At 45.8% G+C, this 27,261-nt stretch overlaps 1 protein-coding gene across 2 annotated transcripts; it reads left to right on the top strand.

The window, feature by feature from the left end:
* The first annotated feature begins 795 nt into the window (after positions 1–795).
* Positions 796–22,751, top strand: EBP (EBP cholestenol delta-isomerase). Of its 2 annotated transcripts, none has more exons than XM_069647547.1 (5): positions 796–1,232; positions 12,802–13,154; positions 15,155–15,191; positions 20,389–20,519; positions 22,136–22,751. In XM_069647547.1, the coding sequence occupies exons 2-5, from the start codon at positions 12,836–12,838 to the stop codon at positions 22,357–22,359; spliced, it is 711 nt and encodes a 236-aa protein (XP_069503648.1). In that variant the 5' UTR covers positions 796–1,232; positions 12,802–12,835; the 3' UTR covers positions 22,360–22,751. The 2 variants fall into 2 exon arrangements, with proteins under 2 accessions (XP_069503648.1, XP_069503649.1); XM_069647548.1 differs by lacking the exon at positions 796–1,232 and adding an exon at positions 12,461–12,562.
* Positions 22,752–27,261: the final 4,510 nt, after the last annotated feature.

Here is a 27,261-nt window from a genome sequence, read left to right as displayed (position 1 = left end):
TGCTCTTCCACAAATGCGCGTGCCCTCCAAGTAAATAGCTTTCTGGGTTGGCAAGGTGGAGTCTAGGCATTTTGAAAATGTTCCCCAAAAAAATTACAAATAATTTTTCTTTTCCAAAACGCCATTGGTAAATCCTTGCAAAAAACGCAAGCAGGCAGTCCTCAGGTCAGTCTTCTCTGCTGTAACTGCTCTTTCAGAACTGCTCTTCCACAAATGCGCACCTTTATTTTCCACATTGTGAATGGAAAAATATAAGATGCAAAAGGCAAAATATCAATGTACCAACTATTTTCAGCACTTTAAAACACAATAAAAGAGGTGTAAAAAACTCACTTAGGTTTGGAGGTATGTTGTTATGTATGGTTTCTAGAACATTCAACTAAGGGCATCAAAACACATTTTCAATGGGTGCTTTATTGTGTTGCTCGCTTTAACTGTTGCATATTTGCAGGGTGACTGGAAAGGCTACATTGCTGATGACAAAGGAAACGACGAGTTGTCAAGTGCATTGCAGTCTGTGTGTCCCACGACCACGGGGGCTGTGACTGGGGAGGGAAACGTGTAGTGCTTGATGAGCCGAGCATATTGTAGAATTGCCTGGAAGAAACAAAATGCGCCAAGAAGCATGTTCCTTTGAACTGTTAAGGAGTTCAGGGGGCACAGAAGCCCCGAGCCGCGTTGCGCTCCTGGCTTCCATCATATTCTACATCCCCAACAAATGAGAGGCGGAGCTACAAAGGCATCACTGGCCAATCCCAGGAACAGAGCTGTTGGAGGGCGGGCTGGCAGGCGGCATTTCCATATTCTGCAAGTGAGCGTGGCTCCGAAGATTGCCAACACTACCTCCCACAAGCTACCATGGGGATGCAGGATACCATACAACACCGGTTCCGCTTAGAAAAATGACGAGGGACAATACGAAATCGGACGCTCCACGGGTCTGTTCCCGCTATCCGGAAGAAAATGCCCACCCCAACCGCTGCAAGCCAAAGGCACGCAGAGTCCAGTGGCACTTGCACTGGCACTACAGTCAAAACCTGAACCTTCCCGCTTCCTGCATCCTCTCAGCGCTCAACGAAAGTGCTCCGGAAGGGCTTCATTGGAAAATCGCACGAATGATGTCAGAGGTCACGTGACGAAGAGTGGGCGGGCTGTTGCAATGGTCCGATTGTCGGATGGGTACTAGCCACTAGTTTACGGACCACCCCTTTTCAGTTTCCAGGCAGCGTCAGGTGAGTGCATGCGACCCAGCTCTTGTATATTTTATATGCATTTCTTTTAGCATCCATTAAATTAGATCGTTCTCACCCCTTTGTTGTTATATTGGTAAGAGGAGCCCTTTTGCAACCTTGGAAATACACGTTTAAGAGGCTGCAGCTGTAATTCTTTGTATTGTACTTGTGTGCTTGTCACCTATTCCATAGCTCTCAACTCACCCGCCTTGCAAAGGGCTGACTCACCCGCCAAGCCTCCTGCACTCCCATGCATTCCAATGGGCGTCTCACCCGGCAAAAACAAAATCGGGTGATTTCACCCGCCTTTGCGAGACAAATGGCTGAGAGCTATGCCTATTCAAATAAAAAATAGTAAGGACGTGAATTTCTAAACATAGATTACGCGGTGCGTAGACACAGCAGATGCTCCGAATCTCATTTACGGTATAGTATAGGCTCTGGGATGCTCGCAGGCGCAGTAACTGGTGTGCAGCTCCTTCACAGACAGTGGTCCGGTCTAAGCAGTGCAGAAAATTAGCCAGAACAAGACGGAACGGCGCTCCGGCCAAACATGTCTCGCCGGAGCTCCGTTCCGTCCTCCAGACCCAGGGGGTCCCAGGCACGACTCTCACATGCTTTGCCTCATGGAGGAAGCAGACCACTTTCAGAAAACTCGGCGCTGTTGCCGAGTATTCTGAAAGCAGTGATACGCAGGTTGTTAGCCTGCACAACCCATTTTTACCCTGGACCTTACTTCTGAAAGCAGTGAACTCGTTACAAGCGTTCAGAACACACATATAGAAACTGACGAAACCTCACATACAGTTTGCAGCTGTTCAAACTGGTATGTATGTCCCGCATTTTACAGATATCTCTTTTTAGGGTGAATATTGTGAACAATCAAAACAGAAGAGGCCATTATTTGCTTAAAATGTTTTCGTAACGAATCACTATAAAACATGTTTAACATTTAGAATTGTGGACATTATGTTGTTCCTATAATGCTCTTTGCTTTTATGCAAATCGCCGGGATTGGATTGGGTTATATACAGAGATACTGTGTTGTGCAATCTGGCCAGGCCCGCCCCCCCTAAGGTGTGATGGTTCCCCCAATACATGTTTTCCATTTCCAGCACTGGGTGTAAGTGACATATGTATATAATACATGCGTAGGCTAATGATCGCAGACGTGTACTGTCTCCAGTTCCAGTTCCTACTCTGAAAGTAATGACTCCCCAGGGCTAATGGCTGCAGATCCAGTACATTATCTGGGTGTAATGACCCTTCTGTGGATAATAACTGCAGACACAGTGTCTGTTCTAGGTCTAATGGCAACACAGAAAAAACACCCCCATGAATATCAGCAGACACTACCATCTCTAGTGATAAAGATAAAGGCCCATCACATCATCCTTTGTATGGAGCGAATGAGTGCAGACACAATACCTGCTCTGGACCTAATGACTTCCGATACAGTACGTGCCTGCTCGTCAGCTACATCTGACAATACTTGCCCTGGGTCAAATAATTACAGACACAGGACCGGATCTGGGATACCGATTCCAGACACAGTAGCTGCCCTGGAACTAATGACGTTTGATACAGCACCTGCTAATCCGTTATATATGACAGAATACCTGAATGATGCCATGAACAGTATGTACTCTGGGGCTAATGATTCCAGTCTCTGGATCTAATGGTATTTAACACACTACCTGCTCATGAGCAAATCTGGGTTTAATGACTGCAGAAACAGTAAAAAAACTCATGCACCCTTTCCTTCTTGTGTGTCCTTTCCCATTCCTAATTCCCCTCTGACGCCTCGAACCACACTCTCGGAAAAGGTCGTACAGCGGAAAGAAGTGATCAGAATGGATAGATAAACCATCCTGCCACTATTCTCAAAACGTGTTTGGTGCAACTGATGGCATGCTCCTTCACTTCACGTGCACCAAAAAGGTGGTGAACCGTGCATCATAGTTGTGCACATTGAGGTGCTCTTTTCCCATCAAATGCCCAACTGCGCAAGGCGGAGGCTGGAAAGTGGGTTTTTCAAGTAAATCACGATTTTCAAAGGAGGTCACTTTTCAAAGCACAGGGGGGAAAAACGTTTCTCTGTCCCTATTTGGAACAGGTGCAGGGGTATATAAAATGTATAGGAAGGTAACTTCTGATCCTGTCATGCAATGAGTGAGTGAATGCTGTGTGTGAATAAGCGAGTGAATGTGTGGGTGTGTTTGTGCTGGGCCAGGGAGATGATTTTGGCTGGTGAGGGCAGCACAGTAACAATCCAGTTGTTTTTAAAATTTTTATTTTTTGGCACTTTCAACGGTAAGAACACATGTAACCCCGTGCTGTAGTCCATAACCTCTGTAGATGGCTCGCAGTCCCACGTTTCTGTGAGTGGCCAGCTCTCTCGCCAGCTGTTGTATGGGCCCATTTGAGAACCCTCAGCTCCCATAGTCCTCGCCTCCCCTAAAAACTTCAGCCATATCTCCTCCCAGCTTCCTGTAAAGGCACCCTCCCCAAGTTGAGCGATTACTCACACCAGCCCCAGCAATCTTATTTTCCTCGGGCACCATGCGGCATGCGAGTCCCGCTGCAGGGGATGCAGGACAATGCCCCAGTCTGAGAGAAACATATTGGTGATCCCCTTGAATCAAATAGGTCGCCCACTCCAGTGCCACAAACTTCCAGATTTTGTGTTCTGTGGGGGCAGCTTTTTGTTTCCATTTGTGTGCCGCCACTATCAGGATGACGTATGTCTTTCTTGAGCTTTCAAGGGTAGATTTACCAGAACTCCGCCCATTCCCAGGATGGCCATTCCTATGTTGTCCAGCATCCGACTCCCAGAAATACTATTAATTGCTGCACGGATCATGTCCCAATAAGGCTGTATGACTGGGCATTCACACCAGATATGCTTCCACAATCCCAGTTCCCCACATCCCCTCCAGCAGAGCGCTGACACAGTTGGGTAGAATTTATGTAGTTTTTCTGGTGGGTAGTTAGCACGGTGGAGGGAGTCGAGCCCCTCAGGGTCGCCACCTTCCTGCCGCTTGACCTTTGCCGGGTGGCCCCTCCTGGGGGTCTTGGGTGCTCTTCGCTGCAAAGCTCTCCGCAGTGGACTACGGGTATGGGCCCCTCCGTATCCTCCTAATCTCTTAGATGAGATGCTGCTTCTCTGGCGCGGGGGCGGCTTGGTCCCGCCTCGATCTTCCCGCTGGTGCTCACCAGCAGGGAAGCCCGCACTCCACGAATCCAGCCCTGGTGGGCCTCCAATATTGCAGGCAGCTCCTTCCTGACGGGCTCCTCTGCTGTCCGACGGCGGTTGCTTTCCGCCTCGCCGCCATACTCGGTCCTCGGCCACCCGAGTGGTTCTTCTTGCTCGTGTTCTGCGAGCGTGTCTCTTAGCTCGACCTGCATCGGCCACAGGCGCGGTGCCTCCGCACCTCAAACACGAAGTCTGCACACCCGCCTCTGCCGAAGTCCCCCAGTGATCCGGGCTGCTGCACTCCACTACCACAGCCCACATCGATAAATCCCTGCCTGGGGAAGGCTCTTTTAATCCATCTTTGTTGTCTTTGGCCCCAGAGGGTGAGAGCTCTACGATCATGCTGCTGTCCCCTTGGTGGCCATCTTGGAATCCCAATCACAATGCACTTTTTAATGGGTGTCCATCGTAGATGCCAGTACAAAATGCAGGTTTTTTAAATAGAAAGGATGATATGTGCTTTTATGGCTGCACTGGAATTTTTGGGCACCCAGTCTATCCATTCTTTGCTGTGGCATGACATTTTCTTTTTACTGAGATTCCATAACAAAGCAAGCATGATGAGTGTTATTATGTGTCTAAACTGGCATTTAGGGTAGCCAGTCAAGCCATTTCTTACTGTGGCGAGGCTTTTCTCAATGGGCATCAAGGGTAAAGCAAACATGATCAGCTTTATTTTGCATCTAGACTCGCCTGCATTGTGCTGTCAGTTTGGACATATTTTCTTGTTGTGACAAGACTTTTTTAAAGGCAAAGCCAACAGGAGTGTGTGGTAGAGCCATGGTGGGCATGTTTTCTTATAGTATCATTACTGCCATTAAGTTATGGGAAGTTGATTTGTATCACGCACCGCTACCACCCAGGGGCAGTCTCCAGGCGCTCTCGTGACTCTGCAAAAAAGGGGGGTCGGTGGGTTAGTGGGGAAAATGGTGAGAGGATAGGTTCAGAACCAGGAGGAACTGGCATCGTTGAGTGTTTTGCATGTGGTCATTTGTGAGCAGCCTCACGCATTGTAACTGTATGGGTAAGATTGCATGCCTCGGGTGTGTGGTAGTGGTTTGTTTTGGTGTTAAGAGCTGTCTGGCTATGATGGGTTGGTCGTGTGCACTGGTTAAATAGTGTCCCTAAGGGATTCAGAGCTACAGGTGGTCGTAGCTGTAAGGTAATCTGGCATCTTGTTGTGTTGTTGCATTTTAGATGGTATTGGGCTATGTGGGTGGTTCACTCTGGATGTTGGCATTGTAATGGTTCTCTGTATGTTTGAGTGTGACTAGTCCAAGATCTGGTGTAGAGGCGCCAGTTATGTCGGAGGAGCAGGAAGGGAAGAGGGTTAGTAAAATCGGTCAGTTAGTTGTGGTCTCTCTGGGGCAGCCCTTTGGATGCCGATTGACGGTGTCTTGCCAGGTTCTTTTTTGCGGTTCTTTGACCCTCTCTAGTTGTTTGTCTGCCCTGTTCTTGCTGGTGTCCCTTCTGGGTTGTCATTGTCTGCTTAATAACCAGGTTTTGAGCAGTTTCCTGAAGGTGATGTGGTCTTATGTGGTTCTAATTACTTTTGGCATGTTGTTCCAGGTGTTAGCAATTAGACGTTAGAATGCTGTTCCGCCAGATTTCCTTTTATCGTAGTGTTTTGCCAATATTTGTACGTCGTTGCTGGATCTTAGTTCCCTTCCTGGGCGATACCGGCTAATCTTGCCTTGGAGGAATTTCACTCCTTGTCTGTGCAAGGCTTTGTGGCCGATGCAGAGTGCTTTGATTTGATGCGCTTTTTTACTGATAACCAGTGTAGGCTTTTCAGTGCTGGAGTGATGTGGTCGCTTCTGTTTAGTCTTAGCAGGATCCTGGATGCTGTATTTTGCACCCTTTTAGGGTTTCTTGGTGAGTCTCTCTTACATTGGTAGTCTCTGGTTGCACTCCCATGCCGATTGGCCAGTCTAGTTGTGGGTTCCCTCCGTTGAATCATGCGGGTGAGAGCATTATTTTGTTTTTTCCCAGGTTCACTTTGAGGTTTTTTTGTCATCCAGTAGTATATGTCTGTTAGGCAGTTGTTGAGGTTGTTATTTTGTTCCTGTGTTCTGTTTGTTTTCACAATCAGTAGTGTCATCTGCGTAGTTGTAGGTGATAAGTCTGTGGGATCGAATGATTTTCATCAGTGGGCACATGTAGATGGCAGAGGCTGGAAGCTTGTGGGACTCTGCAGGATATATTTTTTGTGTTTGAGGTGAATGATGGTAGGTAGACTCTTTCAGTTTGGTTTGTTAGGAATGAGGAAAGCCACTTTAGTGTGGATTCCTTTATGCCACATTACATCAATCTTTTTATTAGTGTTGCGTGGCTATTGTGTCAAAAGCCGCTGATATGTCCAATAGAAGGAGGGCTGATAGGTAGTCGTTGTCTTTGTTAATTTTCAGGTAGTCCCATATCGATAGAAGTGCTGATTTTGTTCCTCTCATCGGTCTGAAGCCAACTTGTGCTTTGTCGAGTATTCAGTTTGTTTCAATTTGTTTATGATGGATTTTGTTGACGTGGTTCTCCAGGATCTTTGCTGGGTAGGACAGGTTGAATATCGGTCTGTAGTTCCTTGGGTCTTCTGCGCTTTCTGACCTCTTTTATCAGTGGTTTGATGTATGCTGATTTTGAAGGGGGGCAGTACTTGATATATTCATTAGGTTCTGGAAGCCTGTCGCTGGCGTTCTGTGGGTGAGGATTCCTTTGAAGACATGGGGGGGGGGGCAGGGGTCCCTTGGAGATCCTGCAAGGTTGGTGCCCTTGATCCGTGTGGTGAACGTTCCTCTGTGATTGGTTCTAGGCAGATGAGTTTTGCTGTAATCTGTGTTTCATCTGGTGTCTGTGGTCACGGTTGTATTTGCCCCGGCTAGGTTGATGGCCTCCTGTATTGTGTCTATTTTTGCTCTCAGATGGTTGGTGATTTTGTCACAAAGTGTTTGTGTAGGAGAGATGGAATTTTTGCATGAAGAGGTTTTTTTTATTATCTCTGATGATTTTGAAGAGTCATTTCGCCCTATTCTTGTGGCGTAGTAGGTTTTTATATTATTTTTTGCTTTGAGGACTGTTGCATTGTACAGTCTGAGTTGTCTTTGGTATTTTATTTTGTCTTGTCTGGTGTCTTGTGCTCTCCATTTTGTTTCCACTTTACGGTTTGTTTCTTTTTGGCGTTTTTTCAGCTCTGTGAACCATTTTGTTGCCAGTTTCTTTGGTGTTGCTTTAAATGTTTTAGCTGGTGCTAATTGGGCAAGGACCTTGGTGATCCAATTTTTGAGTGTGTCTTCTGTTGTATCTGTATCAGTGGGATCTATTTTGCTTGGAATGGTTGCGTCTAGGTTTGTTGGGGCCTCTAGTTTCAAGTTCTTAGTTTCTTTTCTTGCTGGTGTGGATTAGTTCCAACCCAGCGGGTTTGGCGTGTGATGTAGCATGGTATCAAGTAGTGGTCACTCCACGCCATTGGTGTAGGTAGGTGGCGTGGATGCACATAGTTCCTCCCTACAGAAAATTGCATCCAGGGAGTGTCTAGCCTCGTGGGTGGATCCATTTACTATTTTCTTGAACTGCAAGGTTTCCAGGAGTGCACAGAGTGAGTTTGCTGTTTACTCGTTTTCTTTTTCGAACCATATGTTGAAATCTTCCTGTAAGACTAGGTTGTCGTGGTGTGTTGATAGCATGGCAGCCTCTCCCACTAGTTTTGTTGCAAAATTGGGGTTGTAAGAAGGTGGTCTGTTGATCAGGAGGAATACTATGTTGGATTGGTTGTTGAGTTCTATCCTGATGAGGAGGGATTCATAGTCTTCCACGTTGTTGTGATGATTCGAGATGCTAGGGCGTGTTCTTTGTGTTTAATTGCAACTGCACCTCTTCAGCTTTCTCTGTTGGTGGGTATTCAATTCATTTATAATTGTCGGGTATTGATTTTGTTTGTGATGCCTTTTTAGTTGCCTGATAGCCAGGCTTCTGTAAGGAAGAGCACGTCTGTGCCTCCTTCGCTTGGGAGGTCACAGATTTTTGTTGTGTTTTGCCATGGATCTAACGTTGAGGGGGCTGCAGTGCAGTTTGCTTGATTTTCCTTTCGGGTTGTTGTTAGTATTGTTTGTTCTGACCGGTGTGTTGGTTGGGTTTCCGTTCCAGGTGGGTTTTACCCGGTTGAGTCTGTTGGGTGGGGTGGTTCTTTGTTGGTCAGTGCCTTTGTCGAGTAGACCGATAAGGTTTATGGCAGGGTTGATTTGGTTCCAGTTTGTTCCGGGCAGTAAATAGAGTAGCTACTCTGTTCCAGTCTTGGTGATGTAGAGGTTGTAGAGTTTGATGGATTCCAACTTGTCCCTTGTTCTGTTTGTGGTATTGTCCATGGTGGAGACCGAGTTGGGATGGCTGATTAGTTGTGTTCTGTTTGGTGTCCTGGTTGGATCTGTATCTGTGACGCTTGTTGGCTGTTGGTTCGTTGTTGCTGTGCCGTTTTTGTTCACCATGTTGTATGTGGACAGGTAGCGAGCAATGCAGTCTGCCTTTGCTGTGTTATTTGTATGTCTCCTTGGGCCATCTGGGATGGATGTTGAGTTTTTTTGTTTTTGGGGGTTGTCGGATCATTCTGGTTGGTGCCTTCCTGAGTGGTTTGGGTTTTCTTATTATTTTCTTTCTTGTGGGGAGGCATGATGTGTGGGCGTCCTCTTTCGATTAGTGTTTTTCCTGGTCTTTAAGGTTTAGTCTTTGCTGTTTGTTGTTGCTTGTATTTGGTAGTAGGTTGTGGGAAGTTGAGACCTTGGTTGATGGACTGTGTGGTTCTGTTTGTTTATTGCCTCTTTCTTTTTTTGGGTCCTGTGCGTGTTTTATTTAATTTCTTTTAAACCCTGGAGGTCTTTTTGGTTATGGTTGTTGATTGTTGGATTATGTGCAAAGCAAACATGAATACTATGTGAATTAATACATGCGAATACTGGCATATATTGGTGCAGTCAGCATGGAAATGTATTGATTGTGAGGGTGCTGGGGTCCTGCTTTTGACTGGGATGGCAAAAGTTTCTCAACCAGGGGGTGCATGCTATGTTTAGGGCTCTGGCTTCCACTTTAGCCCAACATAGTCTCAAGCTCTACCCTTGCCACATTGGGGGTCATTCGGCACAAGTGCAACTAAGAAAAAGCGGAAATGATCATCTGTATTGGTCCGCATATGATCCTACAAACTATGATGTTCTGAAGTAATCAGTAAGTCACCCCCAAATCATCAAGAACAAACATGTTTCATGGCGATGCTCTTGAAGTAATCAGCAGGTTATCCCAGAATCATCCCTAAATAATCGGGGACAAACGTGCAGTCTCTTGAAGTGAACAGCAAGTCATCCCAAAAGCATCAGCAACAAAAAGTTTTCTAGAATAGGGATTATGTTTGCATATTCATTGTCATCCTAAGCTCACCCCCAAATCATCACCCACCATTCTGAGACATTTTCTGATGACTTTAACAGCGTAATGACATCTGATGATGTGGGAATGACTTCTAGTGTAGTTCGATGGTCATCAGATGACCCCAGGATGGTCTCTAAAGGACCAGGACTGCTGATTTTACCCTCTTTCTCAAATACATAAAAACCGATGATTTAAATCGTGCCTGTCGTCATCATGTACAGTAGTTGTAAGTCTGTTTCCCTTTTTTCACATGTCGGAGGGAATGCACTCTTACTGACACCGGAATAAAGTTGGTGTTTTATTAAGCAAAAGTCAAACATAAGGCTATTTCATGGAAATTAACCATCCATACCTGCTTGTTTATTGTGGTCCCGGAACAATTATAAATCATGCACTACGTGTCCCTGAATGCATGAATGAGCTAAGCAACCCAACAAACACGTTCTTGGAGTATTGCACATGTAGAGTTCTCAACTAAGGCATCAGGTTTACACCAGCTTATTCCCACATTTTGAAAAAGAGCCTGCTCCAGCATCATCACTATATTTATTTACAAATCACTCCCCCCACCCCCTGCCACACACCCCACACGGCGAAACGCTGCCCCAGAAAAATAACTTCGACACCCGTTGCTAAAAAAAAAAGCTGCTGCGCCAAAGTAATGATTGCTTGCAGGGAGGCAGCCCCAAACCAGCAGGAGACTATGCCCAGAAGCTGTAATGCTGCAGGGCAGCCGGCTCCGTTAAACGACCACACTATTCTTCTGATCCCTCCCATTCAACAACCATACAACCTGATTGAAGAAAAAAGCCCCAAAACCCAGGAAACTCGCACAACGTCGGCAGCGGTAGGCGGTAGAGCCCATTTTAACCACCCTGATTACTTAGTACTAATGTGGATTGGAAAGGATATGTTTCCTCCCAGATTAGATGAACTAAAAATAAATTGTCTAATTTTTGCTGACGATATTGTCATTCTTGACAAAACACCCTCTGGTCTGCAGTTAAAGTTAGATCATTTTCAGATATATGCTGAGAAACATAATCTTATGGCGAATATAAACAAATCACATGTTATTTTCCATAATGGGGGAAAAAAAGAAAAAAGTTTATTTTTGGACGCTGAATGGAGGTAGATTGGAAACGGTCAACTCAATAAAGTATCTACGATACTCATTAGCAAATAATTACTCCTTTAAATCATGGCAAGAGCTCTTATCATCTAAAGCACGCTGGCTGCAATCGATGATAAGAATCATTTACAGAAAATATTGCATGTTTTTCAATTTTACCTTTAAAGGAATTCTATTTACTAAAAGTCGAACCTATCTTGTTGTATGGCTTGGACATCTGCCTAACGAATGTTAATTCGATTCTAAATAAAATCCAAGGAATTCTTTGGAAAAAAACCTTAGGCCTATCATTGGCCCTACCAAATTCAATTATCAGGCAGGAATTAGGCATATCATCGCTAGCGATGAAATGGAAATCCCGTAAACTCTCCTGCTATACAAAAATGCTTTGTCCTCCCAAAAACACACTATATCAAGACCTAAATAAGATACTAATGAATGGAGCTGTTCCCTCAATGGAATTGTTCAAGAGTGAAATGAACCTATTATTAAAGCAGATTAATGTTACAACAGAAGACCTTATATTAGGCCTGGCAAGAAACAAACGTAAATTACATGAGTGGAATTGGATGTTAACTTTGGACCAAAATACTGAGTACACTCTTTATAATGAGTATGCCTCTAGACCGCGAAAGTGGGGTACATGTCCTCATTATCTCAAGATATGTCCATGTAATAAGATAAGAAATGTCTACTTAAGATTTAGACTAAATCAGTTTGGAACTCTTGAACGCATGCAGAAATGGGATAATGTAAGGCATTGATATCCGGCCTTAAATTGTCGATTTTGTGAAAATATAATGCAGAGAGAAACAATTAAGCACCTTGTGGTTTACTGTCCACATTTTGAGCAACTCAGACTTATTTTATTGGATGATTATGCACCCGGACCCACTGTTATAGAAAGGGTTTCATTTTGGGAACGATGTATGCAGGGTGATAGTATGCAGATGATTCTTGCCTTAACTAGATTGTTATATAAAATCAATGAACAATTGGAAAGTAAAAACTTAAATATAACATAAAATTAATATTGGCACGAAGAACGAATTTACTTTTGTAAATGATGTGCATATAGTATATACTTATAGTGGTTCTATGAATTTTGTAGGTGCATACATATACTGGTTTTTAAAAAGTGAGATCTTTGCAGGTGTACTTGTGAAAAGTACTTATATGCATAAATGAATAGATGTAAATTAGCAAACTGTGTTTAATGAAAAAACTGAATATGATTCGTAATTTGTATAGCAAACTCAAATGATAGCTGTGTTTTATTTGTTTTATGCTAAAGTAATTTTTTGTAAACAAACGTTATGATAATACTGTTTGTAAAAAGTTTATTATAAAATATAAACTGTAAACAACTTTTTAAATAAAAAAAAAATGTGCCTTTCCCCTCTCTGCCAACCTTCCACTACACCAGTCTGCTATGTTCCTGTTGGACCTCTAAGATGACCTGAAACTCTTCTACAATCTTTAGAGTTGTAGCTGAGGACACCTGCAGCATGGAACCTCGGGGTTTAAGAACAGGTGCAGGGACTGTTCTGGAAAGAAAGGCACAAACGACTCAAACTGCTTTTTACGTCCCATAAACGTTATGAAGTGTGTGTAAAAAGTATGTGTTAGTTTTACGTGGTTTGGCAAGAAAAGGGGCCCAGTTGAGCTGGTTTGAAAAGGCTCTTCCACTTGCATGTCTTTGTCTCTAGGTTTCCAGGACAGCTCTTAATGCCGCCTTGTTGCCAGTAACCGTTGTGTATCTTTCTGTCTAGCCCACCGCCTCTGCAGTGTACCCTGCGTGCAACCATGGTGTTGACAGCGGAGTCTCAGGAGGGCCTCGCCATGGGGCACCCCTACTGGCCCCGGGAGTTGAAGATTGAGGGCTATCAGCCGAACCAGCGCTCCATGTGGCAAATCCTGGCCTTCCTCTTCTCTGTGTCTGGGGCTCTTCTGGTGGGCGTGTGGCTCCTTACCGGCCGAAGCAGAGGGCCTGTTCTCACCCCTGGTCGCCGACTGACCCTGTGTTGGTTTGCAATTTGCGGATTCATCCATGGTGTCATCGAGGGCTGGTTTGCGCTGCACTACCAGGACATTCCCGCGGATCAGTCCTTCCTGTCACAGCTCTGTAAGATGGCGTTTGTTTCTTGGGGGCTTCTATCCTGATATGTTGGTGTGCTAGCCGATTATCATCCAGTTTAGACCTTATTTCTCGCCACTTCCACATCGCTGCTTCAGTTCAAATTGATTGAATGCATTTTCCAAGGGACTGCGGGTGGCTCAGAACTTGCTGTCCTAGCATTCCCTAGTTTGAGAATCTCCATCAAATGTGGGGGCTATTTCCAATAGAAGGGCACTCCATAACTTGCAGCTGTCAATCCATTTACAGGTCGTCTTTAAAAAAAAAACAAATAATAATATACGTCCTACTTGTAACACCCCACCCGCCATTACTCTGCTCTTTGCACTAGTGAGCGACCATTTAGCCGTCTGCTGCACTGTGACCATAATCCATTACTGTTTTTTTTTTTTTTTTTTTTTTTTGGTGACCGATTTTAAAAATAGTAGTGCTCTGCGTTCCTATTCAACCTGCTTTGCATATGGTCCCAAGTGTCAATACCAATTGGCAGGTCACTTCTGTCTGTGGGAAGCTTGTACTGCTTCTACCAGTGCTGTGTCCATTCTGTGTGGGAGAGAGGCTTGAACTCGTGTTCTGTGTTGTATCTGTTCCATGTACGAGGGGAGCTGCACTGCTGCTGTATGTTTTCCATGTGTATGTGAGAAACATGTCCTGCTACAGTATTTGTTGTGTGTACGCGGAAGCATGCACTGCTGCTCTGTTTGTGCTGTGTGTGTGTGTGTGTGGTAGAAGCTTTGCCGTGCTGCTGTATTTGTGTAGTGCATGCAGGCCATGTTTTTTTCTGGTTCTGTTAGAGGGAAACATGCACTGCTGCGTCCCCTCACGAAGACTGTCTTCTATGCGTGGAGAAATCCTGCACAGTGGCCGGTGTTGTGTCGTGTGTGAGTAAAGCTTACACCGCTGCCCCTCTGCTAAGCAACTTTGGGTACATTCATTAGTGCTTCTCTTCAGTGTCCTCTGCCTGTCCTCTTTAGTCCGTATTAGACAGGGTTGTTTTATCATGGGTACCAGACGCTTACAGTTGTCTTGGCTCTAAAATCGGATGTTAACATTAACGGACTGTTTTTTTAAAATCCGAATTTGAAGGTCCAAAGGCTGGGCCAGTTGCTGGTATTTGGACCATTGACCTCCAGGATGATTGGGCTCACTGCAGCATGTGCCTTACTTTACTGCCTTATCTTGAAGGCACCATAAATCTCCTTCGTATTGCATGACCTCGTAAAGCCAGTCCTGATAACGGAAGAGCAATATTCTGGGAGCTCTTCACTTGATTACTCAATCCACCTGGGGGGGGGGGGGGGTGAGGCCAAGCATGCCATGGCTGCCTGGAAGCTTGGAGTAGGGAACCCCGCAAACGGGAGCCTTTCAGAATTTCACCACTTGACAAATCCAGATCAAATGGAGTTCATTGTGAATGCTGTCATTAGATACCACCTGAGTAAAACTAGGCCAAGCCCTTGCCTACCTCTCTAGGCTCTTATAGATCTACCAGTTAATACCTGCACTCATGACATGCAGGGCAACCGGCACCCGAGCCAACACCACACCACAGCAATGCAAGGCGGTCTTCTATGGTTCTGCTCAAGAAATGAGTGCCCACAGCACCAATCGCTCAACATCTGAAAATGGCTGGTTCCGTGTTTTTGTTTCTTTGAGTCACATCAGCTGTATAAAGAAACACACCGTGTGCCCACATCAACACATGCCATGCTAAAGTCACCTGTTCCAGGCATGAAAGCCAACAAAAGTGTGCCCTGGGCCACTGCGCTCCTGCCCCTGGAATATGTATTTGATGTTTGTATATTTGCTTTATGTACATGTGTTCATGCTTGTGCTTGGATGCTCGTGTTTGCCTTTAATAGGCAACTCTACCCAAAACTCAAATGAAATAAATAAATAAATGAAAATTGGGGAGGGCTTTGTTGGCTGAAGTGAGGTGGCAGGACAGAAATTCACTGGTAACACTTTCAACCTTTTTCATTCTACAGGGAAGGAGTATGGCAAAGGGGACAGCAGATACATAATGTAAGTAACTGGTGTGTGTGTGTGGTTGCAGGGAGTGCAGCGTTTGGCTGAGAGCTGTTTGCACTAATGGAATTGGGGGGCACATTTTTTGAGCTGTAGACCCTAAGGAGAGGCCGGGAACAGGTGTGCAGTGTTTTTGCGCTTGAGCGCCTAGTGCCTTGTTTGCAGTTGACTGATGCCAGGCGCCTTGGCTGCATCGTCACATCATCTCGTGCCTCTGGCGGGAGCGGGTGCAGCTTCCAAAGTTGGGAGAAGTAGGGTTGAGAGGACAATTTTAGAGTGTTAAGAGTAGAGGCAGTCCAAATCTATGGAAAACTTGCTCAAATGCTGCAGAAATATTTTTTATATTTCTGTGAACTTGGTTGTAGAGGGGGAAATCTTCTGGAACTGTCCAGACATTTCAAAATCTGCAGGTGATTTCCAAAACATGCTGAGAATTTTGAGAAGTCTGAACTCCTAAGAAATTGGCTTTTTCTGCAGAACAAGCTGCATAGAGATTTAGACTGTCTCTTATTAAGAGTGGTCAACCAGGCCAGTGTGGGCGCCACAAACGTAGTCTTCGGGTTTTCATGATGTATTCTGATGTACTAATGACCCGCATTCCTATATATGCCAGTGGCATCTTCACATCTGCAGGTTCCGTTTTACATGTCTAGTCTACATGTGTCAGGGGAACCTCATACGTCCATGTTGTGAGGGGGGGTGTGCATATGCCAATATTCAGCCATCAATTGCCAAACACAACTTGATATGCCCAGGTTTAGCCTTGTTTGCCATTGTACTGCATCTGTGTGCCAGGCAGGAACACATTCACTGGCCAGGGTTGAGCCTCAACTGTACTGGTGCTCAGCGCCATCACCCAATTTGAGCTATTTTATGCCCAGGTTAATCCTCGTATGCCCCTTTATAACCATCAAAATGCCAGAACATCTTCAAACGGCCAAGTTCAACTTTACAGGTGTAGCTCCACAATGTTGTATACTTGAGATACGCAGCTATGTCCTCTAAGGCATATATGCAACCTCATATTCCCAGGTACAGCCCCATATTCTGCAAATGGCCTCATACCACCTCCCCGTGTATTGCATTGCCTAGTTAAGCACGTGTTCAATTAAGGGCTTGGAACCCCTCCCTGCCCCCCTCCCGTAAATGTTATCTGCCAGTTTCCGCATTGCCTTCTACATACAGCAAAGGCAGCAGTAACCTAAGCCGTTGGTACTCACTACACATGTACAGTACAGAAACAGCAACATCAACAGTATATGCCAGTGGTCTTCAAACTTAGGGGCTGCCCCCCCCCCCCAGTCCCCCCGGAGGGCACAAAAGGTGTCCAATGGGGGCACGAGGCTCTTCCAAAAGGGAGTACAGTAACTGTAGAGTGGGGGAGGGGAGGGGGGAGGCAGTGTAAAAACGTTGACTACCACTGGTATATGCTGACCTCTCTTCCAGAATAGGCCAGCAGCAGAAGTGCCAGGTTTCCTTCCAGAGGAAAAGTATAGCACAGACAGTGGCAATACAAGCTTCTCTCCCACATAGCATCTATTTCACAACTAAGGCTTGGCTCCATCACACATAACCCCTACGGAGCATAGCAGGCGTCATTCCCACAGAAGAGCCACAGGACAGGCAGCAACCCTTCGCGGCACTGCAAGCTTTGCTCCCATAATACAGGCACAAGACAGGCAGCAGCTGCGCAGGCTTTCATGCACATGTTTGGCAAGGTGTGCAGCAGAGAGACATTTTGAATGCAGCTGATAGATTTGGCAGTGAAACCTAGGAAAATTAAGTATTGAGCGAAGATAATCCATTTAAGTAGGAGGTGAGGAGGGCAGAAGACTAAGAAAGCCAGTTAAATAAAATGTTTGATCTGTTCAACAGAGAGAGAGATCGCCTACAGCCCGATGCTCTGCTCAACAGTTGATGCACAGGTACAGTGGGGTACCGTCGGCTACTACTGCATGGGGATCGCCATGTCTGCAACCAGTTCTCCTCCCAGGGATTAAAGAACACAGATGGGGGGGGGTGGTCACTCTTTCCGCCCCGCCGCATCCCTCCATGTGATTGGGCTTTGAGGCGTTTCTGTTTCCAGGGGTTTTGTTGAGCATTCCATGTTGCCTTGAGGCTACCTACGAGTGTTGCTTGCCAGGCAGGCGTGCTGAAGATGGTGTGTATCTGAGCTGTCTGTTAATGGTTATGTCTGCAGAGCACTTGAAGGACAGCGACTGATAGCATGTTATCTGACTTGGCAGGTATGGGGGGGAGGGTTGTAGGGGAGGCTGCCTCCCGAGCTCTGAGAACAAACCGCAGCAATGCAGTGCTACTTCAAAAGGTCAAAATGGACACCATTCTAGAGATGAGTGATGATGTCTCTTCTTTCAAGTGCTGTTCCATGACTTCTCTGTACAGCTTTGGCTGGACATTGCGTCTAAAGAGCCCTCTCTGGTGGCGAGTGGGGTGCTTAGCTGGGGTTCTTCAGTGCCAGGGGACCCTCCTACTCCCTTCTCTAATGCTCAGCAGAGTCCATTATGGAAACCTGCCTACTCGGTGGCAGTCCAGCTATACGGAAAACTTGGTGAACATCTGCAGAAATATTTTTATATTTCTGCGCAGTTTGAAATTCCACAGTTACAGGAGTGAGATCGGCTGGAACTGTCCAAACATTTCAAACTGTGCAGGTGATTTCAAGAAAGCGGTGGAGAATGTTGAACGTCTGTGCGCGTAGAATTCTGCCCGTTCTGCCGGAAAGTCTGCCCTGCGGGTTTGGACTGTCTCTACTTACTGTTCTCTAAGCAGCCACGTCCCACAGACAGACCAAGCCTTACGCAGATGACTATTAATGTTTGGCTGAGCGGCCCCTCTAACACTGGTGCAATACTTTTCTGGGAATGTCCTGTATAAACCAACCCCCTTTCCTCCCCCCTCCCTATAGCTTTTTGAGCTGCAGTTGTATTATTCTGCAAAAAGAGGGCAGCTGGGTGAATGGCAGCTGGGTGAATGAACCTCGGCACACCGAACTTTAGGTCAAAATGCTCAGAGTACTTCACTTCTCGCAGTTCATTTCTGCTGAGTTCATGGGCCCGGTTGTGCAAGGAGGGGGGTGCGCTGACTCAAAGACTGAAAACGCAAACATTGGCAATTCCCGCAGTTAGGGCTTTGTGTAGGCATGGGAAAGGCACTTGCCAGGCACTGCCGTAGTGGTTTTAACTGGCTATGGGTGGTAGGAGGTGCAACATGGTGTGAGTACTTGGGCATCTATTAGGAGTGCCTAGCAAATGCCTAATACTTCTACACAAGCCAAAACTGTTGGCTTTGCCGATGCTTGTTTTTATTAGCATTTCAGTAAAGGATATGCATAGTGCTCATAAATAAATTAGCTGAAGCCAGACCTGGTTATGACATTTGTATTACACCAGTAGCACATTTACAACTCCAATGAAGTAATGAACTCTCTGAAGACTGCTTTGAAAAAACACTGGCAGGCACTTCGAGTGCAAAGTTTGATGTTACGACTTGATTAAAGCAAGCTCAGAGTTCGCATGAGGAAGAGTTTGTGGTTGGGCAGGATCGAAACGGGCATAGGGATTAGCATGGCCATGGGCAGTGCATGGTGGGCAAATACCAAACACCTACACGGTTTTTGTCCCTACTCGTATGCCATTTCGGCACATAGTTACGCTTATAGGTGGCGCTTAAACTGAAAATGATCGAAGGCCATATATGAAGGGTGATGTGTTCAGTGGTCAAAGTGTACAAAAAGAAGTAGTGGAACTATGTTCCCTGCTGGCCTGTACCCCCTCCCCACAAATCTCATCATCATGTCCCCGCCCACACACTATACACACCCCAAACACTTGCACCTGCTGTTTAAGGGAACGTTTAGTTCAGTGCACTGACTGAAAGGGCAAGTTTCAACTTCTTCCTACACTTTTATTTTAAAATGAAACCATCCCGGAACGGTTTCTTTTAAAAATAAAAGTATAGGAGCTGTGAAAGGTAATTTAAAAAAGTAGAGGCGCACCGCTCCCGCTCACTTCGACCACTGGATGTGTTGCATTTTGTGTTGAAAGGCTAGAGAGAAACGTGGAGCCATAGTTTGAGTAAGACATTCAGGTACAGTTTTGGTCAATGGGCATATGTTATGGGACAGAGATGTTAAAACTGAGATGAAACGAGGTTATTTTGGGGAGCTGTGCATGTAGAGCGTCTACATCATAATTACTAAATCTAGGGGAGACGTCCATACTCCATAGTGACGTTTGCCCCCTTCTACACCATTCCCCAAGTTGTAATGTCTAGTCACCCGAAGCGCGACGTTTAGGCCTGACTCCATTGACGCAAGATGCTGCAGCACGACTCCTTCACTGCGCCCAGCAGGGCACAGGTACTGATGGGCGCTGCCATGTTTAGGCGCTCATTTGCCTCGAGGACAATTTGGCAGCAGCTGCTAAATGCAGCCGATTTTGCAGCCTACTTCCAATTTGCCCTCGCACGTAATGGAGGACATCGAGTTAGTTAGACATGTTTTTCCTGCAAATATCACACGGCCACAGGCTGTGTGCAGAGCTATTGCTCCCAGCCTGTTGAAGGGACCTTTGCAGGAGATCATGTTTTCACTGTTGAGGAGGCTATCCTACCACTACATCGCAAGCTATTTCAAAGAATTCGATTTCATCCACTTTTTGGAGAGATGTTTCACCACAGTATAAACGGGGGGAAGGGGATGATTGGGTTCGGTATTAATTAAGGTGGAGGGATGCGAGGCAGTTTTTCAGTGGGTCTCCCCCGTATTCATTTGTGGTGAGAAATCATGTTTTCTCTCGATGAAATAGATTCGATGTAATCACATAGGTGCGAGGGCGATTTACAAATGGGCTGCAATATCAGCTGCTTAAAGTGTCCCCTGCCAAATGAACTGGCGTGCCGCTGTGGCCTCGCTAAACAGGGTGCTACTGCCACAGTGGTGGTGCCAAAACAGGGCGCGCCACTAGTCGGAGTTCATTCTTTGTTGAGAGTTGATGGATCCTACTTTCCATGTAAGTGTACGGCATAGGGGAAGAGCATTCATCCATGCACGGTGGTGTAAAGCCTTCAGACATTTTCCAATCGTATTTAGTTAACTTCTGCATTACTGTGTTTTAGTGATGGAGTTGCGTATTTCTTCAGAAAGGGTTGTTGTTGTTTTCCCCCTTTTCTGCAGTGCTGATAATTTCACGGTGTGTATGGAAACAGTCACGGCCTGTGCATGGGGCCCCATGAGTGTGTGGACGGTGATCGCTTTCCTGAGGCACCAGCCTCACCGCTTTGTACTGCAGCTGATTGTCTCACTGGGTAAGTAGCCACCACCTTGGCATCCATCAAGTGAACATACCATCCGTTGCCTACTCTGTGGGATACAGTCCGGTGCAGATGGGCACCATGTTGTAGTTTCCGATTCCTCAACAGCAAGAACCCAAGGAGCAGTACTCTGTGTGGTGCAGAAGTTGAGGGGGCATTGCAACCCCCTTCATCAGCCTTCCCATGGACACTAATGGCCATGCAAATCTACTCCTCCTATATGTTTGATACATAGTGCCTTTGGAATGCTACCCAAGATCACAATTCGCCCCAATTCTACATGTGAGAAACTCTGTCTGGCCTTAGTTTTTCCTTTTGCCCCAAACACTCAAAAGCCCTTTTGCATTGGCCTGTCATATAAAGGCTTGCGCCAAGCTAGCTTTCTTTCTGGTACTTTAGTCCAGCCAATGGAGTGTCTCGTAGGAACAGAAAGTACAGTTAATTGTCTGGATTTTATTCAGGGAGTTAGTATACTCCAGGCCTGCTCATTGAAGAGGCCTTGGCGTTATTGGCCATATGTTTACTAGCGTTTTTCAGGATGTGGAACTGGGAATTGGAAAGTGTTGAGTGTTGCATGCGTGTTACTGTGTACAGAGAGCTTAATGTTAAAAAATGGGTCCTTTGCTCTTTCGCTACCTTTATCTCCATTGCTCGCCTCTTCTATCTCTCCTGTTTTTCGTTACTGATACTGTGGGGGTGGTGGGATTTTCTACTCGCCAGCACTCCCTGCTGTTTTTTCCACACTCATCTTAGTGCCTGATTGTTGTTTTCGTGACCTTTCGTGATGTGCTGACGTTTACCATTGGTTATGTTGACTAATATGAGCCATTCGAACACATCTGTGATTACAGCGGTTGGAATTGATCTAAGTTGCTATGTAACATGTGACATTATTGCTTTTGCTGTCACCATTGCATGAAGAGTGCCAACTGCAGCTGGCCTTCTTTCCAGCAAAGAGTGAAAGTAGAACCAACTGATAGAAGATATCCAAGAACCATGCAAGGATGTTGCCTGTCTTACAGGACTCCTAAAATTGTTTAAAATGCATGTTATTTAGTACTCCAAAAAGGAGTTGGATGTTTTCGCAGGGGACAGATGGCACCTGCATTTCTTTAAACATTTTCATTGAGACTATACTTTGTATATGGTGCCGTACCAGGCCTTTGATGACATCTGAGCCTGTACCTGGCATATATTGGCAGTGGATGGCCATAAAAGGGTGCACATTTATGTATAATGGGGGCGTAAGCCCAGGTACTCACATATTTGCCAAGTATTGCCATCGCTTGCCCAGTTACTTGCACCATTTGGAGTATTTATGTTCTCCACCTAACTCGCCACTATTGGGTTACTGCGCGTAACATGGGTGCAGAGGATGTAATCTCTTTCCAGTAGGGTTTTTGGGAGTCAGTGAATCATGATTCATGATCTATTGTCTGAGGGAGCCATAGGTTTGGTTAGCTTCAAAGCGTGATTAAATACCACCCAGCAAGGGGCGCTATAGAGGAGTGCTGCAAAAAGAACCGAGAATGAATTGTGGGAGCAGTGAAATAATAGAGGTTCAAGAAGGTGCAACCCTTTGTAACCGACCTTTTTTTTTCTCTCCCTAGGCCAGCTGTATGGAGATGTGCTGTACTTCTACACGGAGTACCGCGAAGGCTTCAGTCACAGCGAGATGTGGCACCCAATCTACTTCTGGTTCTACTTCGTCTTCATGAATGCCCTGTGGATTGTCATCCCCTCACTTCTGATAATTGACGCCTGGGGAAATCTGAGTCGGGCCCAGGGAGATGTGGACACACGAACTGGCAACAAAACACTAAAGAAGAACTGAAAGGAGCTGTCCAATTTGGACCACAGGTGCAGAAGACTGACTGGGACTGCAGTTGCATTCCGATTTCTAAGCTTGTGGCTCTAACAGGCGCGCTGATCAGCTGGTGCGGGCAGATTATGTCACTAATTGTTACATGTGAACTGCACAGAAGAAGAAGCGTCACTATGCTGGACGTTTGGATGCTGCAACATTTCGCGTTTTTGCAACTGAACTTTTAATTTGTTTTAAAAATGATTTCCCCCCCCTCTGCCCATTTCCAATGTTTGCAGTCAAAGTGATAACGTTCCCTGGATCTAGAGTGGTTTTGGAAGCAGGGTTGTGTATGAAATAAACGATGAAGGTTAAGTTACTGCAGCGTTCCCCACGCTGCATACCTGAGCCATGAGACTGCAGCACAGCTGTTTACTGAAATGAGTGTCTTATATTTTACTGGTGACTGAGATCAGCATGGTTTCCTGGATTACATTCTAGAGGAATTCAAGTGGTTGATTATTCTTTAGAGTGTCTGTCAGTTTGTCATGCCGCCGTCTTTTGGTGGTCGCTGGCGGTTATGGAAGGCTTGGCGTTGGCGGCGCCATTAGAATGTTCTGTGTTTTTTCTTTTCACTTCCTGGTTTGACGGTCTAGTCTTTTTCCCTTGTTCCTGTATTTAACCACGCCCTCCCCTGGGCTCTGTGCATTGCAACTTAGTTTCCTGTGCCTTGTTGCCGTGCTACTTTGTTTTCCTTACCCTACTCCTGTTGCTATTTACCGCGACCTCTATCGCGGCATCCTTCGCTCTGCTTCTCCTCCTCCCTTCCTTTTCCCTGCCTTCCCGTCCTTTCGGTCCTTTCGGTCCCTTTACCTTACGGGGTTTCTCCTCTCCTTCCTTTCTCCCGGATCACGTTCCTGGTTCTTGGCGGTGCCTCCATTCCGGTCTCTCGCACTGCTCCTTGTTCAGTATCGGCTTCACCGGACTCTCCAGCTTACTGCTGCACCGAGAAACTTACCTTGACTCCCCTGCTCCGGTTTATCCTGCATTCCCGGACTCACAGTCATCTCTTCCTGCTCAGCATTGGTACCAACTACATCCGTAGAGAGGTTTTTTTGAGCGGCTGCTTTTTTCCTCTCATCTTGGTCTCTGCGGGACGGGGGCCGGCTGCTTCCCTGTTTATCAGGGGATCAGGGTGGCTTCTTCCCGCGGACGGCCGTACCTCTTCACAAAGAAGAAGCCCAAGAACAAGACCTTCAGACGAAACTCCGTTCCGGAAGAGACAGGTGAGGATAAAGGGGAGGTGGACATTGAATTATCAGATTTGGAGGATAATACGCTGATTCCCAGCATTCGTGACAGTTTGCAACGCCCGAAAGAGATTACAATGTCTATTCCAGAACAGGTCCAAGAGCTGCTCACAGCAATGCAGAATGTGACATTAGAATTACAGGCTGTGAAAGCCGAAAACGCTGCTCTAAGACAGCGAGTCGACCACTTCGAACAGTCCCGGAGTGATCTGCCTCCCATGCCCTTACCTGTGGTAAATATGACGGTTCACCTACTAAATTTAAAGAATTCATGGAGGCTTGCATAATCTATTTCACCTTCAGACCTCAGACATATGCCTCAGATGCAGCCCGCATAGGGTTTCTGATATCTAACCTTACGGGTAACGCTCTTTCCTGGGCTACTCCGCTTGTGACCAGTGCCAGCCCGTTACTACACGATTACGCCGGGTTGACCGCCCAGTTCAAATTGGCCTTTGAAAGGCAAGAGTCTGCGGTAGTCGCCAGTGAACAGTTACTGGATATTCGACAGGGAAGTTCCGATCTTCTGTCCTACATTTCCCGCTTTAAACGGGTGGCTGCAGACGCAGGCTGGCAAGAGAACGCTCAGTACACTATTTTTCGCCGAGGATTGAGGGAAGACCTTAAGGATGAATTAGCAAGGGTAACCAGACCAGCTACTTTAACCGACTTGTGGTCTACAGTGGTTCAGCTGGATTTCCGTCTCTCAGAACGGCGGTCTGAACGTAGAAAACAGCGTGGATTTCCTGCTACGCCTGATCCTGGGATTACCTCTCCTTCTCCTACCTGTACGTCGAAAGAGGAGCCAATGCAAATTGGGACTACTCGAGGGCCACTCACCTCAGAAGAAAGAAGAAGACGCAGGGAGAACAACCTGTGTATGTATTGTGGATCTAACCAACATGTTCTTAGAGACTGCCCTAATGTACCACCAAGACGTTCGGGAAACGCCATTCCTCGGAGCTAGTAGGGACGAGTTACCGAGGGGGATTTACTGGTCCCTTTGTTTCTTTATCAGTCACACCCATGCTTACCACAGAAGACAACCGTCTCATGGTAGTCGGAGTAGAGTTATGTATCTCTCAGCAGTCCTATGAGGTTCTGGCACTACTGGACTGCGGCGCTGCTGGTTGCTTTATGGACTTGGTTTGGGCGGAAAAGGTCGGCATTCGCCGTTTGCAGAAAGACGAGGACCAAAAGGTGGAAGGTGTAGATGGTAGACCACTCAGCTCAGGTCTTATCACCCATACCACACCTCCGATGCAGATGAAGATCCTACATCACAACGAAACCATTCAATTCGACCTCATCCGAGCAGCACATTTTCCAGTAATCCTGGGGGTCTCTTGGCTTCGGAAGCATAACCCGACCATTGATTGGACAAAGAACCAATTGTCATTTACCTCAACTTTTTGTCGTCAGTCATGTTCTTCACAGACCCTGCATACTTCTGTCCACATTTTGCCAGATATAACCTCCAGTTTAGATGTGTTAAAGGTAAACAGCATCCCTAAAGAATATCTCCGCTACCAGGAGGTGTTTACTGACGATGGCCCGCAGGAGCTACCTCCTCATAGACCAGAGGATTGTCAGATCATTCTCCAGCCCAATGCTGTTGTTCCTTTTGGACGAATGTTTTCCCTTTCCCTCAAGGAAAAGAAGGCTCTCAAGGAATATCTGGATTCTAATTCACATCATGGCCTGATCCGACCTTCATTCTCTCCTGCAGGGGCTTCACTTTTTTTTGTTCCAAAGAAAGGTTCCAATGAACTTCGTCCTTGCATCGATTATAGGGGCCTAAATCAAGTCACTCTTAGGGATAGGTATCCCATGGCACTGATCGGAGACATTCTGGAAGCAGTTCAAGGGGCGAAAATCTTTTCCAAAATCGATTTAAGAAGAGCATACCACCTTTTGCGGATACGATCCGGTGATGAATGGAAGACTGCTTTTCGCACTCCCTTCGGTCACTACGAATACTGTGTCATGCCCTTTGGCCTAGTCAACGCTCCATCAATATTTCAAAGATTCATGGATCGCATCTTTTCTGATCTACTTTTTCATTGTGCCGTCGTCTATCTTGACGACATACTGGTCTATTCTAAAGACGCCCAACTCCATTCGGATCACCTCCAACAAGTCCTTCAAAGATTGCAAGACAATCTACTTAAGGCCAATGCTGATAAGTGCATATTTCAAGCCTCCGAGGTCAACTATCTTGGCTTTATCCTGTCTTCGGAAGGAATCCGCATGGATCCCGCTAAGATCGACGCCATATTGCAATGGCCTACACCCCATTCCATCAAAGACGTCCAAAGGTTTCTAGGGCTAGCCAAATTTTATCGCAAATTCATCCAAGGTTTCTCGGATCGAGTTCTTCCCATTACAAAGCTGCTAAAAAAGTCTTCAATGCCCTTTATCTGGTCTTCTGAGGCAAACCGAGCTTTCCAACGACTTAAGGAGGAATTCTGCTCTGCCCCGGTACTTCATCAACCAGATCAGAACCTAAGATTCATTGTGGAGACTGATGCCTCCTCTGCGGTGATTGGTGCAGCTCTTCTACAGGAACATGAAGGTTTGGAACATCCGGTTGCCTACATGTCCAAGACACTGAATGACAGTCAGACACACTATTCAGTGATAGAAAAAGAACTCCTGGCCATGAAATCTGCATGCGAAGAATGGAGACATCTCCTTCAAGGGGCTAACCATCCCTTCGAAATCAGAACTGACCACAAGAATCTTAAAATACTGCAAAAGATGGAATGTGTCAACTCCCGTCAGGCTCGTTGGGCGCATTTTTTCTCCCAATATGATTTCTCATTGACCTACTTACCAGGTTCCAAGAACATACTAGCTGATGCCCTTTCTAGAAGGCCTTATCCAGACATGTCTCAGAAAGAATTTCCCAGTCTCATGCTTCCTGGAGTCAAAGTAATCTGTTCAGTGGAGTCTTTCTTAGAAAGGGTCTGCAAGGCCACGTGGTCCACCTCTCCTCTCTCAAAGGGCCTATCCCTTCAAGATGGTTTATGTTTTAAGCAACAGCGATTGTTTCTGCCAGACAGATTCACCCGTCAATCGGCCATTTTGGAATGTGTGAGTTTCCATGCATAATGCATTATAACTAGTACTTTACTAAAAACATCACAACTACTTCACAACTACTTCACAAGGCCGTTTGTTTTGCATACGCAGGTTTCCTTTTCTTTTTTCACCATACTTAAAATATATTAAAATGATGTAAAAATAAAACCTGCTTGCTGCATAATTGCATATTATTCCCAATATCAACCTGATTTCACAATCAAATGCTGGCATTATAGAATTAATTGATGAATTATTGATAGCACTCAATCTCAGACCAAAATTGAATTTTTGTTTGTTCACTGCAAGAAGTGTGAAGAGCTGTATTTTTCCAATCACTACGTATTTTGTAGGTTCAAGATTATAAAGTGCATAGTGCTGTAAACATTACTCTGTCCATTTAAAAACCTAAAGTGCATAGTGCAAAAGTGCTTTGTAAATATCTTGAACATTAGCCCTCACGCATTCAGTTGGCATAAAAGATTTCTAAAAGATACAAATTCTTATTTGTTGCAGTTCGCTACAGAAAATTGTGCTA

Source organism: Ambystoma mexicanum, chromosome 2q (genome assembly GCF_040938575.1).
Source record: "Ambystoma mexicanum isolate Mex_15411 chromosome 2q, UKY_AmexF1_1, whole genome shotgun sequence".
NCBI lineage: Eukaryota > Metazoa > Chordata > Amphibia > Caudata > Ambystomatidae > Ambystoma > Ambystoma mexicanum.
The sequence above is the reverse complement of the archived record's forward strand: the minus strand, read 5'-3'. Positions and strand labels throughout refer to the sequence as shown.

What these genes read in the sequence shown, in the direction of transcription:
- EBP (XM_069647547.1), top strand. Translation starts at nt 12,836, where the DNA reads ATGGTGTTGACAGCGGAGTCTCAGGAGGGCCTCGCCATGGGGCACCCC. An exon ending in GTCCTTCCTGTCACAGCTCT is followed by an intron (nt 13,155 to 15,154) that starts GTAAGATGGCGT and finishes TTCATTCTACAG; the next exon opens with GGAAGGAGTATGGCAAAGGG. An exon ending in GGGGACAGCAGATACATAAT is followed by an intron (nt 15,192 to 20,388) that starts GTAAGTAACTGG and finishes CCTTTTCTGCAG; the next exon opens with TGCTGATAATTTCACGGTGT.